This window comes from Amphiprion ocellaris, chromosome 18, assembly GCF_022539595.1.
Source record: "Amphiprion ocellaris isolate individual 3 ecotype Okinawa chromosome 18, ASM2253959v1, whole genome shotgun sequence".
Lineage (NCBI taxonomy): Eukaryota > Metazoa > Chordata > Actinopteri > Pomacentridae > Amphiprion > Amphiprion ocellaris.
Genome location: NC_072783.1, coordinates 27218932 through 27237876, shown reverse-complemented (window position 1 = coordinate 27237876; position 18945 = coordinate 27218932). Strand labels below are relative to the sequence as shown.

The 18945-nt window shown below is 39.4% G+C and overlaps 1 protein-coding gene across 3 annotated transcripts in view; it reads left to right on the top strand.

Annotated features, from left to right (window-relative positions):
• svild (supervillin d) overlaps nucleotides 1–18945 on the top strand; it is a 49877-nt gene that overhangs the window by 16608 nt on the left and 14324 nt on the right. For 2 of the 3 annotated variants that reach the window (XM_023278287.3, XM_055004712.1), the window contains 6 exons: nucleotides 3045–3079; nucleotides 6483–6544; nucleotides 8849–8946; nucleotides 10118–10214; nucleotides 11472–12007; nucleotides 13107–13242. In XM_023278287.3, the coding sequence (XP_023134055.2) occupies nucleotides 3045–3079; nucleotides 6483–6544; nucleotides 8849–8946; nucleotides 10118–10214; nucleotides 11472–12007; nucleotides 13107–13242 (964 nt within the window). Of the gene's footprint in view, nucleotides 1–2810; nucleotides 2832–3044; nucleotides 3080–6482; nucleotides 6545–8848; nucleotides 8947–10117; nucleotides 10215–11471; nucleotides 12008–13106; nucleotides 13243–18945 lie in introns of those variants that run through there. The other variant, XM_035951917.2, reaches the window with a different exon arrangement.

Genomic DNA, 18945 nt, shown 5'->3' with positions numbered 1-18945 from the left:
TAGCTTGTTTCTCCTTAACTTCTTTTCTCATCCTTCATTCTTCTTCTCTGGTTAGTTTTAGCAGCGTACACCTGATGCATGTCGTGCCTCACCTTTATCTGACTGTCAAAGTGCGGGCGGGGTAGGTGAAGTGTCACTTAGTCCTGTATTTGCAAAGGATGGTTGAAGTGTCTTAGAACCAGATCAAACAACATCATTAAGGCGTGCAAGCACATTTTCAAAGGGCCTTAAAGGGTACATAGTAGTTTTATCAGTGTTGCAACCAGAGATTAGTGCATTTTACATTGCTTAATTACTGCAACACCTACATTCGTTATCTACCATCACTTTTCCTACCATTTCCAACTACATCATATTCACATGCCATAAATATCTTGGGCATGCACATTCTGATTTCCATTACATCACAAAGCTGTATGGAGGCGATCCAGCCCAAAACTAACAAAACTTTCCGCCACAACCAAACACTATCCCAGAATTACTCTTAATAATACACTGCAGTAAAAATTACTTTTCAACAATATTTTAGGACTCTAACATGACATCATTCCAAGAAAAAGTCAGACAGTAATGAGTCAGATCCACCATTTAAATAAGATACTGTAGTTCCCATTTGGAATTTGCCTGTTTGACAGGATGGTGCTATCTGTCGCTGCAGCCTCGACAAGGTGCTCTGGCATGCGTTCACTTCAAGTGACCATGCATTGCGGTTTCACTGGTTTTGTAATCCATTTCCAATTCACAGTTCTTGCAGAGCACCACATTGTTGGATCTGAGTCTACACTCAAGATTTCATTTATTTCCTTCCTTTATCACAAGCAAAATCGTACATAGTATATTGTGCAGTGAAATGTACTGTGCACCTGTTCCAGACCAAAACAATAAGAATAAAGAAAAAAAACACAATATATATATATAAATAAGTAAATGAGAGATAGAGAGAGACAGAGAGAAAATCAATATAAATCAAAGTGTCAAATAGTGCAAAATAACATATCTATCTATCTATCTATCTATCTATCTATCTATCTATCTATCTATCTATATATATATATATATATATATATATATATATATATATATATATATATATATATATATATATATATATATATACACACAAGGCGAAGTGTAAACAGTATAGTGGATAGGATTTACAGGCTGATTTTCTATTGACTCTACTATTTCAGGTTCAGCAGGTGGACAGCCTGTGGGAAGAAGCTCCTCCTCATCCTCTCTGTATTTGCCTTCAGGCAGCAGTAACGCCACCCTGACGGCAGCAGAGAGAACAGTCTGTTGCTGGGGTGGGTGGGCTCACTAGCAATCTTCCTGGCCTTTAACCTGCAGTGTTTGTTGTAAATGTCCTGCAGGCTGGGGAGGATGGTTCTTAATGCTTATTATAAGGAGAGCCTGTACAAGGAAATCCTCTCTATCCACACTTTGGAAGTTCTTTAATTTGTATGTGTTTTCCATCAGTGGTGCCAAAACATGCTGGGAAGTTCCAAATTCTCCTGAAATCCTGTGCTGTGTACAACCATTATGGTCAGAGCACCTTGATACAATTATTTTAACATGGTGCTAAAGAGCAATGTTTGTCTGTACTCGATGTGAGGGACATTGCGACCTGACACATACTTATTGTAGTGTTAACAAAATTACATGCCCGTCTGCTGTCTGCCTTCAAAGTCTGCACACATAGGTTCAGAGAGCATGATCTTGCCCAGAGGTCAGCAACGTTAAACACTCAAGGAGCCATTTGGACCTGTTTCCCACAGAAAAGAAAACACCGGGAGCCAAAAAAGCCTTTTGACATTTAAAATGAAGATAACACTGCATATATCGTTTCTTTTTATACCTTTATGCTATGTATAATAAACTATAATGTGTTGCGTTTATGAAATTAATGAACTGTCTCATCAGGCTTCATGTTTCTGAAGAGCCACTCATCCAAACAACTTCACACTTGACATTGTGCTTATTTACATCCCCAGCAATACACTTAGAAAGCATGCAACAGACAGGGTCATTGGGAAACGTGAAAAAATGACACATATACACGTGCTTCTTCATTTGTTAGTGAGGTTTTTGGCACATTACTGCTGTAAAATCCAACCAAAGCAACAACAGCTTCTTCTGTGACAGGATAACTGTGAAACCCCTTCCCCATACCTTTTTAATGTCAGATGCAGAGCTATGTCCGACAATGTCACATATCCATTTATGATTCTCCTTATTTTGTCTGTTGTCATGTAAACATTATCACACTGTCAGTTCCCTCCAGGAAAAGCAATCTGCAAATTTCCACCATGACCCCTATATTTACATAATACTGTATCTCCTGCCTCTCTACAATGACCAGCTTTTTACTGCTTTTGACTATGGCAGCAGAACAGCTATGAACTCTGTTGACTTGTTACGAGACTTTACAACACGTCACTGTTGTTTACCGTAATATTTGATACAATTTCCTTTGTTATTTTCTATAACATTTAGAGATACGGATGTACAAAATTATTTAAAAATGCCAAATTGTTCCTGATTTCGATCATGCAGTTGGAGTCTGTCTTCCCTTCTCCAGTAGCCTTTGACCCCTCCCAGATGTCCACTACGATTCTCTATTGTGTTAAAAGCAGACTTCTCCCCTCCTCCTGTTACATCATCGCTGCTACCCCACAGGCAGCTGCTGTCCCCATCCATTTTTAACGCCCATTACTTAGACATGAATGGCCACCTTCAGTTGCTACTCGGGCATTGCTGTTATATCATTTCCAACACGGGACTGGAAGAGCAACACGAATAAATGTTGTACGCTGCATATGACATGAAGCACAGTAAGTGGCTTACTGTTCTTTTGCTAGCATGTGTTGGATGATCTATTTTCCCATCTGACTTGAGCGTACATTTGTGGACTATAGCAATGTATGTAAGATTTATTTTCTTCCTCGTTTGCAAGCATCAGTGTTACCACACATGTAATTTCTGTCATCACTTTATTATGTTAGAGTGAGCTCATTTGTCTCTCTCTCTCTCTCTCTGTCTTGTAGGCTGCTGGAAAGTGGTGACACCAAAGACCCAAAGGGTAAGATGAACTCTCCACTTTCACTGCACTCACATCTCTATTGTTCCACAGACTGTTGTACCTCTTAATTCATTCAAGTTCTGTCTATTACTCAGTGTGAAAGGAATACTGAGCTCACTGCTGATGTCAGATTACCTACCAGCTTTTAACACTCTTCCACTGAGGAGGAGTAAAAGAATATAAATCTGATGTGCTTGGCTAAGTTATGCTGCTGATGTATAATTTAAAGTGAATGTTTTACCCTTAGGGGATGGTTTTCTATTTCAGAAAATAAAGGAGATAATATTTGGCATGTGCTTGCAGACGTTTTGTTCAAAGACATATTAGATTAGATTATATGCAGTTACATTACAGGCTTGTTTCAACCAGCTGGCTTGATTAAAAAAAAAAAAAAAAAGGAGACTTCTGCTATAAAAAGAAGAAAATGCCACGTTTACATATGAAGCTTCGGCTGCTTTTTCCTAATGACATTCAGCCACCTGAGCCCACAGCCTGAGCGCCTGTCAGTCTGTCATTGGCTTTCTGGCTCTTTATTTGTTGCTTAGCCTAATTGTATGTGTCTATGCTTACATATTTGTCTGCCTTGCTTTGTGTTTGTGCACTTGCCAGTCAGTGATGTGCATGTGTGCGTGCATAAAAGCAGAAAGGTGGAAACAAAGAGAGGTGATAGGAAGGCAAGCAAAATGACAGTTATTTCACTATTTCAGGGAACATGATGCAATGTTGTGTAGCAGCACAGTAATGAAGTTAATCAAGAAGTCTAAATTATTTTCATATTTAATCACAGTTTATTATCTAATCGCGCATTGAAATGATGGAGTTAAAGCTGGAGTGAATTATAGGTTATGTGTCAGAATGGAAGCAATTATGTTGCGGTTCCATTATGAGAATGAGAAGAACTTTAATAATCCCCACAGGCACATTGTTTTGTAATAGCTACTGAAATTCACCGATATAAAAACATTTTAAATTAAATAAATACATTTGGCAGAAAGAGGAATTATTTAATGACTTAATGGCCGTTCAGTGGAATATTTGGTCGTTATTAGTTTAAGGCCATATATGCTTCTATGATTAGTCAGGACACTTTGTAGAGGATGGAAGATATTGTCCATGATGGAAAAAAGTTTTGACCACTTCCTCTTTTCAGCTGCTTCATGTAGATTGTCCAGATCCACCCTCAGGGCTGAGCAGACCTTCTGAATAAGCGTTTTGTCATCATTCACTGTCCGGCTTTTGCCCGAGCAGACCACAGCTTCGACAATGGCCCTGGCATCCACAGACGAATAGAACATCTATACATATTATATGCTAGTTCTCTAATCTGACACTTTTTAGCTCGGCTTTTTCCACGTACGTGCACAGCAAGCATAAACTGTAAATGACTCAGTGAAGTATCCATGTGTAAACAAATCACAGGCTTTATCCAAACACTGATTAGTGTATTTGACGGAGGCGCTTAGTCACCTACAGCAGCATTGACTGTATCTTCTTCTCGGTAAACTGATTCTGAGAGGGTGTGAAATTTAAAACACAACACAAAGACAGAAATGAACAGTCACTATTCTGCAGACTGTCATACGTGGCCATATACATTTTCACATTAAGTGGCTTCTTTGTTCTTTAAACACATAATTGATTTACTATATTTTTTTGTTAGCTGAATGTGTACCAAATGGCTTTACTATTTTTTAAAATACTTACATTTTACATCACATTGTGTAAAGATAAATCCATGTTTAACTCGAATCTTTTAGAAATTTGTCTGTTTTATCAAGTTAACGATTTAGACAAATAAAGTGCATTAAATTATTTATTATAAGGATTTTGTGATGAGGACTTGATTAATTTGGAAAAAGGGATACAGTAATAATAATTCATTGTCTGTCTCGCAAGACTTTTAGATGTGCTGACTAGAGGAGAAAAACACCAATGTGTTTTTCTGGTTAGAAGACAAGACATGTTTGTGTGTCTGAGAGGCCGTTGGCAGTGCATTCATACGGCTGATAGAGCTTCCTGTCCGAGCTGGCAGAGGAGTCAGTGTTCTGAGCCAAAACGCCTCTCATGATTGCATCAAGGGTTTCCCCGACCCTTCAGCTTTTCTGCAAGTCAGATATACAAGCATACAAACATTCAGTTGCTTTCTAATGAACTCCTCACCAAGTCGCAGCAGTGCTGGTACCCACATTATCACTGTACTGTACACAGTAGGTAACAGTGCCCATTGTACGTGTAGGGTCTATGTCAGCTGCAGAATGTTTACAGTAAATACTCTCTGTTTGACTTCTGTTTGTGACTGAAGAATGTAGGCTCAGCCATAAGTCATAATATGCAAATTTGTTGTTTTAATGAACTATTCTTCAGCGCCTGCTGGCTAGTGTTTATATATGTTCTATTAGATACTCCTAGGTCAAAGGACCATCCAATAACCTCTCAACAGCTCTAAGTGAGCAGTGTTGTAAGATGGATGAAAACACTTACAGAAAAGTCTGTAAACTTAAGTGGAGGTTTTTCCGTCTCTTGAGTTTTTCTTTTCTTCTCTCTCTCTCTCTCTCTCTCTCTCTGTCTCTACTTTGGACTTTGGATGGATGATGATGACATAAAAAAAAGATTGGACTAAAGTCAAAACTATAAGAGTGGAGTCTGAGTGGAGTCACCACTCTGCAATGCTTAATGTTTCATCATCTGACTTAAATCATGCTAAGATCTGGACTGCAGGGGAGCCTGGAAACATAAATCAAAACCGCAGCTTTCCCTTGGAAACCTTGAGTTTGTCAGAGAAGTGCTATTATTTGGACTAGAAATGTCACATTGTCAAGGCAATAAAAACAGATTTAGAGTGAGTGGAAGAGTGGATTTAAGTGTGCTGACTTAAGAAATTTGTATTGTTTGGGAATACTATTAAATTTAATGGGTTTCTTTTGTTCAGATCAGAAGGCTATATTCTCAGTTCTGCTTTTGATTAGACAGGCCTTGTTCTTTTTAACAAAATATTCACAAACACAAAGTAAATGTATTCCCCTTCTTAAAAAAAAGTCAGATATCTCTTGCATTACTGAAAGACTCACAGGATCCATGGATGCCAAAAGACTTTTCAGACTAAATCTGAGGTCAGTGGCTTTTTTTCATTTACTTTTGCGGTGCAAAGACATTTTAGAAACACTGGTGAAACCAATATGATTTTCAGTTTTCTTTTGTCCACTTTACCCTAGCGAGAAAAACTTTCATTTGACCCAAAAACCTTTGGTGTGTGTGTGCACACAGCTCATCGACCTTTTTCATGCTGCTTATTTTCAGCAGGGAGAGATATCAATGTGTAGGGAGTTTGTGTGACTACGTAAGCAAATGAATTCTCACTGTTGTGTTCATGGTCACTCTTACGTATGTGTGTGTTCCTTTTCAGTTGATGAGAAGCCTCTGGACTCAGCCAAGAGGAGTGTAACTTCCAAGATGTCTCTTTTTAAGGTACGGTATTTTGGTTTGCCCTCTGTCTCCCTTTTTGTAAGGTTTTTGGACTTTGTGTGCCTGTTGTGGGGAAATAAATCTGTTTTCACAGCCACATTGTGGGGACCCTCCTCCTTTTTAGGTACAAAAAGCAACTCCACTTAACATAAATCATTAAATTTTGGTATGAAGACTTGGATTACAGTTAGATTAAGTTTAGGTTTTTGTTACAGTTTGGGGTTAGAATATGTCTCTAGGAAATGAATGCAACCCAGTCCTCTGAAATGATAGAAACATTTATGACTGAGTATGTAGCACGCAATCTATTAATTGTGTCAAACATTTCCTTAGACATGTGTGAGGTCCAATTTGCCTGATGTAGCCTGAGGATGCACTTTCCCACCCCAGCTGCATCCAAGCTGTATCCTCTTTTGCCCAAATTTAAATTTAATAGCTCCAAAAGCCTGCAAAATGACAGCAAAACCAAAGCCAAGGTTCAAAACATTAATTTATAAACTTACAGGTGATGTCACAGTTGCTGGATGTAAATTTTTTGAGTCTATGGTTAATTCTTCTAATTTCCCTCGCTGATTTACTCACAGCTTTTTCCATTGCAGCTGGTGTACACTTCAAATCCCCCCGGAAAGTTAGCTCCATTAATAACAAATTGAGCCGGTCCATGCTGAGCTGTTCTGCACCTGGATGCACGCTTGGCCAAAGTCATGACTTCAACTCACACAGACCATCAGGGTCTTAGAGCAGCGGTGGGAAGAAAAGTCTAGCAGGCTAAAAGATGCACTCAGGAACAAAACTTTGATAACGTCCCCAATCCTAAGGGAGATCTTCGCTTGTGTGTTTAAGAATGAACCGAGTATGGGGCTTTCCCAGGCTGCTTAGGTTTCAGAAGTGGTTAGGTTTCATGACGTTTGATGTAAATAGCTGTTCTAACTTGGCCTTTACAGACCAGGAGCAGTGCCAAGGTTGGCCAAGTGAACCCAGATGGCAGCACGTTGCTCCAACCAAAAAACTCACTGAGGAAAACAGGCTCCCACAAAGAGGCTATCTTAAAATTACACTGCTCCCCCCTACCTCCTTCATTCTTTGTTCTGACCTGGATCTGTTATTTTAAAGTGTCTCACTTGACCGTCATCAGCAGTGACAGATATCTCTTTTCCATCTTCACTTTTTCCTTATCACTCACTTCTCTTCCACATTTCACTGATGAAAACTGGTGAGTCAGTGTCTCCATCACAAGAGACAGAGTTACAGCATGTCTGCTTTCCAGCACAGATGGAGGAAATAAAATATGTACATGGAGACTCCAGGAGAGAGATACAGCTCATTTATATTTTGAGTTCCATGCATGTAGAAGAATCTGTTTTGCAGAAGGCAGTGCATCCTTTGAATGGAAAATGTGTTCCTTCTTTATAATCAGTGAGCTTCAATTAGTTTGTAAGTGTTCCCTAATTCAGGGGAATTTGGTTTCTGCTGTTTTTCTTCACAGCTGGAGATCCACTTATCCTTACCAAGTCACCCCAGGCGCTTAGTAAAGTGTTTACTGACACACCTGCATGGTTCACACTTTGTATAAGTTGAAAAAAATCTGACTAGCAGACTGTGAAAAATAGTTTTGATATAATGAGGTGCATAAATCTGTTTACTTTGCAAGGAATACATGGGAAGTTGACCGTTTCACTTTCTTAACAAGAGTTAGATGAAAACGTAAGCTGAAAGACTTGAGAACATAGGAAAACAGATAGCCTGTCTTTCTCCAAAGGTAACAAAACACACCTTATGTTATATAATAGGCACATAATATCTCATTTGTTTAGTCTGTATAAAAACAAAATGTAAAAATAAGGGAAGAAAGCATTGAAAAGATTTAGAGGTGTTCGTTGGTGAGTTTTGTTTCCCCTAAAAAGAGCCAAGCCAGAGTCAGCATGCCCACTGAAGCAATATTTGACCATGGAGATGGTTAAAAGTAATAAAAACAAACCACAATGATTCCCTTGAGGAGGCTTTGCTTTAATGTGGAAAAAGTAGCCCCGGCCACACTCATCCCTTTCTGCTTTAGTTTTAACTGTATGTACTCAGGGTGGGTAGACATTGTGTACTTGCTCACAGATTACAATAGTAATCTATAAGCAAGTCAGCTGGAGCACGGCAGGGGTTAACTAGTTTTCTCAAGTGGATGGGTGGAGTCTTATCCATTCATTCACTTCCTTTATCTAGATATTCCTTACAGCAGGTTCAGGACTTGAGCAGTATTTCTTTTAAACTTGAGCCTGACATTTTGACTCCAGCCCGCTCTCGATTTACCTGTAGGAACTGGAGGGGACGGAGGATGGAGGCAGCAGTCGGCGTGCTGATGACAGAGTAACACATCAGAAAATCGTCAGTGATGAAGAGGAAGGCTCAACCAGGTGAGCAATTCACACTGATTTTAATACCAACACGGTTGCACTGTTTCATTAGACTAACTACATTAAAACTTTGAACGTCTTTGTCAGCTAGGATGCATTATATTTGATATAGCACTAGTTGTTAGGTGGAGATACCTTAAAAACAAGTCATACAAACAGGCGCAGGTTGAAGCACAGGAGTAATTACAGGCCAATTGAAAGGCTGTCTAATGTTGTAAACAGCTGCAGAGATAAACCAGATAAACCTGAAGAGCTTGCCTTTAATACCACACACTCTCTCCTGCACACACATACACACATGTACATGCATGAACACGCAAACACTGAGGGGTCTATAGTAGCCATGGTGATGTAAACCAGATTGAAGCTAGCAGCTGCAGCAGTGAGAGCCAGACTGTACTTAGCGCTGTAACCACTGGAGTGCATTCTGATCAGATATGTTAAAGACAAAAATGAATTAACTCCTGTCACTTTGCTGTCTGCAAGGAGTTTAAACAGAACTTTTCTCAGTTTCCTCCCAAGTCAGGAATCGCTTCCAGCTGAACCTTTCCACTGGCCTACTTAGCAAAGCTCCATTAAATTGCATGCAATATAACGTATGCAAAATGCAATGAATAATTTTGACAAGCTAATTACAAAACCAAAACTATTATGTGCAGAAAAGACCAGGCACAGAATGTAAAAGCAAAAGAAAAGATTTGTTAACATCATTACCTTTCAAAGGTCAAAAGGAGATCAGATGAGATCATTATGAGCTTGTGGCTGAGCTTGCCAGAGTTTATTGTGGTGTATTAGAGAACTCCACATTCAGTGTCTATCATTATGCTGGAACAGAGCCTGCATCGCTTGGAAAACACCAATTTAGTGGCTGACTATTGATTTTTACAGCTCCATTGGTGTTCACAAAACCATCTGCAGTTCTGCTACAAGCTTTACTCAGATATAAATCATTTAAATTCAAATGGTTATTATATCCTAAACTACAGGTAATATATTCATAACAGAAGGAGGCTGTCATGATGGCAACATGAGTGTTGCATGTCTTATTTTGTGTTTTGAATTTACCGTGCTGCCAACTCTTTCTAGGTGAACTGTTTTTGCATAAACTTTATACACTTTTCCTCTCTTTCTTCTGTTTCTACCATGTTTGTCCACTTGTTGTTATATTCAGCCTCCTTAAAACTGATAAAAGCAAAGTGATGGAAGAGAAGGAGTCTACAGATAAGGCTTCTTGGAAGGATCAGCGTGAATATGCAGAGGAAACAAAGGTCAGTTTACTTTTTATAATAAAAGCTACTAAGATATTGTAACATTTTGCTCTACAGAAACATTAAAAATGGTTTTCAGCAGTCAGAATGGTCAAATACAAAAGCCATCTTTGTGAATTGTGTTCCGAAAAAGCATATTTTTGACCACTGCTGCTGCACCTCTGAAAAAAATGTTACCTCCACATGCAAGCCGATTCCAAAACCCTTACTCACCTTAACTTTGGCTCTGTTTTCCTCCGGTCTGATTCCGATTAAAATTTAGTTTTTGAGGTTGACTTGTAGATTATAATTCATGTCACTGATGTGCTGTTGGACACACATTCTAAAACTCATTTGGACATCGTGTTATTCAGTCACCCAGATCTGATTCTCACAAGTAATGAAATCATGTACGCATGCTTCCACACACAAATGCCCACACACATCACGCACTCTGGTGTTCATTAAAGGAGACCACCACGTTAGCATTGCACTTTCACACCCAGCTGGCCTCGCAATCTGCTTCTTCCTTCATCTCCTCCTAAATCAGCACGCCCTCATAACTTCTGACTTGTCAGTAGGATGTCTGCTGTTGTTTCAGCTGCTGTTGTGCCGTTTAATTGATAACATATAAACACACACAAAACATGGATCGTTCCTTCCTGATTTTGAAAAATTATTACAGCTTCAAAATATTTAGTGTATTTTCAGGTAGCTTGGCCTTGTCACATTATTTTACGTTTTACCGACAGTAAGCGTGTGCTGTCCCAATCAAGTCTTGTAGATTTGAAGTAGAAATCTTTCACAGTTCTTCTTTACGCATTTTTTTTTGTTTCACCTTATAACTCTTGGATTTTCTCTTGATCCCTGTTTCTAACCGCCATTGTTCCTCCTTTCTCAATCCCTTTGTCTTTTTTTTTTTTTGGCTTATTCTCACTTTCCGTCCCTCTAACCCATCATCATGCTTATCTGACACACTAACCCAGACTCTCTTGATAGTAGCAGTAGGTCACTGAAAGCAGAGACAGTAGTAGTTGGAATGGGAGTGTGTGTTTTTGACGACGGTTTTGTGCTTTATAGTCTTTCAAACAAGGAATATTAAGATGGGTTTTCACTGTTTATGTGGAAACTATGTGCAACTGTAACTGGAAAATGTGGAAACCATAGAATACACTTCAAGTTGTTGTACAATGTTAATAGTCTTTTCCATATATTTTTTAATGTAATGGCTGGTAGTAAAAACGACTTCCCCTCTCTCTTTCCTCCCCTCCACACCAGCCTTCCAGTCTCCTCTCTGACAGAGCTCTCCCCCTCAGCAAGACCAGAGACGTCTCTCCCCCTCCCAGTCCTCCCTACCAGTCTGCCTCCTCGCTGCAGCGCCAAGACTCGGGGCCACAGGGCATTAAGGGAATCCTAAAGAAAAGCCGCTCTACCAGCGTGGAGTCAGACCACAGCGATGCTTCCATGCCTGAGCGTGTGCCAGCCAGACAGAGCAGTGTCACCCTGAGCCACCCTGAGAGCGAAGAAGAGGAAGAAAAGGAGGTGGAGGAGCAGGAGGAAGAGGATGAGATGGAGGAAGAGGTCAGTGGAGAGAATGAGGATGAGTCATTCGCTGATGATATCACAGACGGACAGTGCTTGAGCATCGACAGACAGCAGAGTCAGGGCAGCAGCGGCAGCAGCAGAGGGAGCTTTGAGGAGATGCGGAGTCCTTCGCCTGATGAGAGCCTGGAGAAGACCTCCACAGTGTCGGAGGATGTCGAGGAGCTGGAGAGCAGCTTGGAAGGAAGTGTGGGCTCGTCACTCAAACAGAGGTCAGAATATACTCAAAGACACATAATGATGAAGGATGCAACCTGACATCTGAAATATCATAGACAAGTATGAATATTAGTGAGAAACCCGTTATACTTAATGATAATCAGTTAATGCTAACAAACGGTCTTCTCTGTGCATATGATCAATATTGAAACCTAGTCTGTTATCTTCCGATAGGAAATAGTTCTCCTCTTTTATGTCTCTAGTTTGGACTCATTTTTAATTGAGCCAAAAGGCTAAAACTCCTAATACATGAATATTGTTAGCACTGCTACAGACAAAAAGAGTAAATTTGATATTGCAAATTCCTTCATTTACAGTAGGTAAAGTGTTGCAATGAACAATACTGCAAGTAAGCCAGCAAATAGAACTTTTAAATATCCATAATACTTAGACTTATGGGTCAAAATAACCCCTCTAAACACCAAGTAGTATTGGGGCATTTTTCTCATTTTATCAGGTGTTTTCATTGTGTTTGAGTCGTGGCTAGAAGTAGTGAGAACTCAAAAATGTCTTCTATGCAGTATTATACAGTTATAATAGAAAAATGGTTGAATTTCTTAGATTTACTTATTTTACAAAAAATGAAAAAAACATGAAATTTACAAATATGATATTTTGCCAAGTGCCTACAATTGTCCCTAAGGTTCTATTTGCTACAGATATTTAACTACTTACATTTTTATTTGTTTCTATACTTGTCTTCTATCTGCTCTGACTAAGCACTGCCCACAATTCAGCTGAAAAGTCTCTGAGTTTTGTCATGTAATAGGACGCAGAATTTTTTGTATTTAACAGAATGCATTTAGTCCAACAATTTTATTTTTATCATATTTTTAATGGTGACATGCAGAATGAAGTTCTTTCTCATTCTTAATAGTTCTTTTTGTCTTCACAATCACTGGCTCTGATAAATAGTGCAATTTTGGCTATTATTTTAAAAGATAACATGCCTTTCAAACCTGCTGACTGACTTCGGGTTCAGAGGGTTAGATTCTTCCAAAATGCAAAGTAAAACCAAACTATGTGATTCATTTTATTGCTGCCTTAAAAACTGTCAAAAATAAGAACAAATAAATCTTTTACTTTTTTCAGACTGGCGGAGTTCAATAGTGGAGACGTTGAGAAGAAGGACAGACTGAAGAAACCAAAACCATCTGACCTGATCCAGACATCACTGGCTGATCGCTTCAGCCAGCTCCACGATGCTGAAAATAACTGGAAGAAAAAGGTAAGGTTTTGTAATGCTTGTGTTCTTGAGTCACAAATTGATCAGTTAGTATAAACCATGCCTCCTCAAGACTTCTTTAACATAAAGGGTGCGTTGCTTTTCAGACAGCATCATCTAAAGAGTTGTGACTTTTCTGAGCTGGGAAAAGCGGCAGTATTGAACAAAAATGGCCATATGTTGCAGCTTCCCTTCAGCTTTTTGTGCAGGCAAAGACAAAGTTGGCTATGGACACATTTCTCCCTCTGTTGAATCAGCTTATTTCCCTGAGTTGCTGCCAAGAGGGTGTGAGGTTACGAGGGCTTGGGGTTACAGCAGATTTGGGAGTGGTGATGCCAAAGCCAGAGATCCAGGGCTCAGCTCACCTCCCAAAGAGAAAAACGGACACGCCTCCTACCCCTTGTAAAAACAAAATCCTACACCATGACCAAACACCTGCAAACCCTCCAAGCTAATGCTTCCTTCCTTTGTCGGCTTATGCACTCTCCTCTTTTCTTTTCTCCTCAAAGTTAGAAAAATAATTTCCTTCATAAGAAAGCTTTTGTGTTCCTCATAGTGTTCTTTCATTTCTCATGAAGGTATATAAACATCCAGGTCAGACAGTTTTGCACATGTCAGCATAGAGCATTTAGCAGACACATGCTAAGACAACGGACATACTGTATTTGGTGGTCATGGAACTTTATGCAGGTTTCTGACATGGTCTTCTCTTCTATATAAACAAGACCACCAGTGCCAGTGAGTACTGAAGTGGAAAAACAACACTAAACTGTATAATAACTATTCCATGGATGGTGGAAGTACAGGATGGTGCTGCACCAGTGGCATATGCACTCCATGGACATCCCCAAAAGAGTCAGTTATATTCTAAGATAGAGGTGATGTCATGTTTATTTATTCTGAACATCTTTCAGCTGGAGGTAAGTCAAGATCAGTCATCCTCTTGGGGGATTTTCTGGTTTGGGTTCATGCTTCATCCAAAGATGAGCTAACGTTAGAATAAATCCACGCCAAGTCTGGAAAAAGCTGCTTTATAAGTAAGTACAGCCGGCCAGAATCAGAGCGAATCCCCAGTCAAAGACTGAAAAGTGATATCATTTTATACTTGTGTGCTTTGTCCTCAGTATGATAAATCAATGCAAAGTCCATAAACGTTTAGTGTATTTCCTTGAACGGCACAAAAACTGCGTTCTTAACAGCCCAATGCATGAAGCAGTGCCAAGCTGGTGTCCAGAGTCTGTGGATTTCTTTCTTTAATTGTGTCTGAGGTTATTTCTTGTGAATTGAAACCTGCTGTTTGCTGTGACTGCTACTGTAGAGCTCAGAGAAACTAACTTATGTCACAGATGCAGATAATATGTGGTTTGGTTAGATTACTGGCATTGATGCCATGTCTGCATTAGCTATGGAGCATTTACTTCCATGTGACTTGTTACATTTCCATCTATCTCTTGAGGAAAGGCCACTAGTTTAATGTTTAGACATGTTCTTTTATCTGATACGCTGCCAAGTTGGATCAGATGTTTTTGCTCTTCGGTTGATATGTGGAAGACCAGAGAATGTGTCATGCATGGTACAGTCCTTGGCCAGCTCCAGGTGTTTCCTGTTAAGCTTGCTACGCTGTCCTGTGCACCATGGTGTTGTAAAGTGATACGGTGTTGTAAATTTAATTTAAAGAAAGTCTGTTGTGGCTTGAGGACTTAAGTCATAAATTGCACTGACCAATGGCAGCATGCCTCCAATTAATGATTAATAGTATCCAACACAAAAAACACTGCTTTGTAAGTCTAAATGCTGTTCTGGTATAGCACTAAGTTACAATTTTAAAATCTCCACATCATCTATATTGACCTTAAAAGAATATTTGAAGTGAAGAGTTTGCCTTCAAATCCTCCAGGATTTGCTAAATGCCTGGGTTTCATATTCAGCTGATGACTCAACAAAGACTAGTTGGACATCTCCCCAAAATCCAAAACACTGACACTGCAGCTCCCACAGAGACTTAAATGCATTAAGACTAATTATCAGTTGCAGATATTGCACTCAGTATGTTGATTCCAGGAAAATGTATTACAGATGGCAATGATGATAATAGTAATAATAACTTTATTTATATAGCAAAGGCTTACAAAGTGCTTTGACAGACAAGGTGAAATGAGGATACCCAGAAGGCAAAATAACAGGCAGCCAGACAGTGAGCTGCCATAAGGCAAGGCAGAATTAGGGTGAAACTAACAAAAGAATGGCCATCTTTAGATTTAGGCCTCGACCTTGAAACAGCCAGAAAGGCCCCGCATGAGGAGTTATGGCAGCAGGCTGGTTCATATTAGGTCAATGTTCCTGTTATGTAGCTTAGGGATAGACCCAGATGTGCTTTAAAATTAATCAACACAATCTTAAAATCAACTCTAAAACAAACAGTGAGCCAGTCAAGAGAAGCCGGGTTTGGGGTGATGTAATGTCGTCCGCTAAAACCAGTAAGAAACTAAGCTGCAGAGTTCTGAACCAGCGGGAGGCACTTTTGGTTGGATAATCATAAATTGAGTTTATGATCTCCAACACATCGCAAGTGTGTTGGATCTAAATACCATGAGATATGAGAGATTTTATTTTTCCAGAGGAAATTCGTCTTGGACACAAATAGTATCTGCTGTTAAGAATATAGACATATTTATAACTTCAAAGAAATCAAAGGAATCTCTTTTTTGACATCATATCCACGAGGGGAAACACTAAATAAAGCTAAATCCAGAAGCTAATTTCATACCATTGTAAATATGAGTGACTCATATCTGCACATTGTCCTGTCACTTTGTAATCTATGCTGTCTCCCAGTACACTGTTATCAACAGTCCCACCCTGACCCACTTTATGCCAGACAAATGACCCATGTCTCTTCTTTAGACTCCCATGCTAAGTCTTGCTAACTCCAACTGCTGTAGTCTAATGTTGCCCTGCTTCTTCTCCATTCTCCTGTTACAATTTCCCATTCTTTTTCTCCTCTTCCTATTTCCCTCCTCCTTTTATCCTTCTTTCCAGTTCTCCTTCTCCCCTCTGTTCCTATGGCCTTTGTCCTCTCCTGCAGACTCTACCCCTTTCTTTGACTTTGACACCTGCCTGTCAACCTTTCCTCATCCCTTCAGGTGAGTGTGTGTGTCTGTGTGTCTGTGTGTGTCCTCTTAGTATAGGCTTGTTTACTTAATGTTTTGCTCTTATTTCTCAACTGGTCAACCTCGCAACCCTCTGATTCCCTCTGAGAAGTCAACACACTTGCTGGTGCTACATGAATGTGGTTTGCTGATCCACAGGTGGTCGATATCTGTGTTAGTGGTTTGGCCAAAGGGTTTCCTACGCCGTACAGTAAGGCAGGGCTGAGAAAAATGGTTTCCTGTGGGGGTTTGAGGCCCTTTCCTCTCCTCCCCTCTCTCTGGGGTCCTGTCAGGCCAAGGTATTTCCCCTCTCTGATTGACTCCAGAGGCAGGCTATGCCAGTGTGTGAGAGTACTTTTGGACTGTGATTAGACAGTTTGTGTTGTAGCATGGCTGTACGAGTATTATTACATTAAAAGGCCATAATAGGATGTGGAAAGGAATAGTTGTGGTATTTTTAACTATCTAATAGTGGAAGAAACAAGATTTGCTCAGTCCTATAGTATAGAAGTTCATCTTATTAGTGTTCAGAATTGTTTCTTGGCCATAATAGCGTCATTATGTCTCCTTCTAAAGAAATTAGACAACGCTCTTATGAAATCAGCAAGAGTCTTTTTAATGTCCATCTCCAGTATGTTGGGGTGGCTGTGGCTCAGGAGTTAGAATGGGTTAATCCCTGGATATGCTTGTTCAAAGTATCACATTGAAGTGATCTTAAGTAAAGCCACATATCAACCACAGGAACTCTCTCCAGGGACTAGGTATGTTTGTGTCTAAATGAAGTTCCAGGGAAATTATTTCCTCCCCAAAAAGCCCCTGCTTGGGAAGAAGTGCAGTCTGAAAGTTCAAGATGCCGGCAACATTGAGCATTTCTCATTAGTTGAGCATTTGCAGTGATCTCTTTCAACCACTTTGGTACCACTATAGACCGACCAATACTGGATAATGGATTTTTGGGGCCAATACAAATTTTAGGGAGTGGCTAATTCTTGGCCGATATATGTTAGAATTACATTGACAAGGGAAAATTATAGGGCTGCTGTTAATTCTCTTTCTGGCAATGTGTATCACAAACTGCACAGCAACTTATCATGAAGACAAAGCACCACCTTCACACCACTGTCTGCTCAGCTGTGATAAATACTCTGTTACATGTGCTGCAGACAATTCTGATAGGATTCTAACCAATGGAGTTGGAACTGCTCTGCCGCACAAACTATGTGATGACATTTTCTAAATTACTTGAAGCATCCTCTTTTGTATTGTGTTCTGGAAAAGAAAGGTTTCATTAGGGAGGTCCTAATTTTTTGTTCTGTTTTTTGCTTTGTGCCTGATCTGATCCTACTGCTATCAACACAGTATTCCTTGATAGGACAGACTTCAAATATAGTAAATTACCTATAGAACCTTTTACTCCTATACTGTAGGCTTTTATTGTTTAGTAATGTAGAAATTAGAAGAGGCAGGCAGTTCCATGTTAACAAGCACAAACTGAAAATTCCAGGTACTTTGTATAGAATTTCAGCTTTGTCCTGATGGTCAGGCCAGCACGTTCGTGACAGCTCGGTTCCCGTTGGTGAATGTGTGTTAAAGTTTTTCTTTTAAAGAAGAAAAGTGCTCTACAAGTGTGGTCGATCAAGTTGTCTCTGTAAATAGCAGCATGATTAAATGTATTTCTTTGAGCTTTTGTCTCACGTCAAGTTAATATTTGACCACGTGATGCAACATGTTTGACATTGTAGTCCTCAAAAATTAGAGTAAAGTTTGTGTAGAGTGAGAGGCAGATGAAGAAAGAGAGTGTGTGTTTTGCTTGAGTATACAGTTGTTTGAGAGTGTAAACACACTTGGTGTTTTTCCATTTTGTTGGAAGACAATTCATTGATAAAATAAATTGTCGTCTTAAAGTCAAAGATAGGTTGTCTTTGTTAAGGAAAACTCTGAAAGAAAGAACCCTGGACCTTTAGTATCTTATTTCTCTATGCATTTCATTATTAGTTATCTTGCTTAGCATTTTACAAGCAACCCATGCAGAAATTTATTTAAAAATTTAAATATCTATATTGGTCAAAAGAAAGTGCAATTAGACATTTTTGTTTTAACCTAAAAGATTTTAAGATGGACAACTTATTTTGCAAGGAAACTCTTCCTCTTGTAAGTTTCTAATGCCAAACTGCAGTTCCCCACTGTTTCAACCAAACATCTTTTTTCTTTTTGAAGCCGTTGCCATCTGTAAATGTTTAAGTGGACTGTGCAGAGCTTACAGTAAATATGATGCTATGAGTTACAGAATGACAGTCAGCAGATCACACAGATCATCACTCATCCACAAAGAACATTCCTCTACGACTCTGACAAGCTATTTGGTTTTTGGGAATCCCAGTCATTTGTTTGTCTTTTACTTTAATTTAATGCAGTTCAAACTGAGTGCGCTGCTGTTGGCTTCATGTGAATGAATGCTGTATGTTACACATGACAAGCAACTCAAAATGTACTATAAATACACATAAATGAATGCAACTGTAGATTTTCTGACTTTTTTAATTGGCAGTTTTCTTCA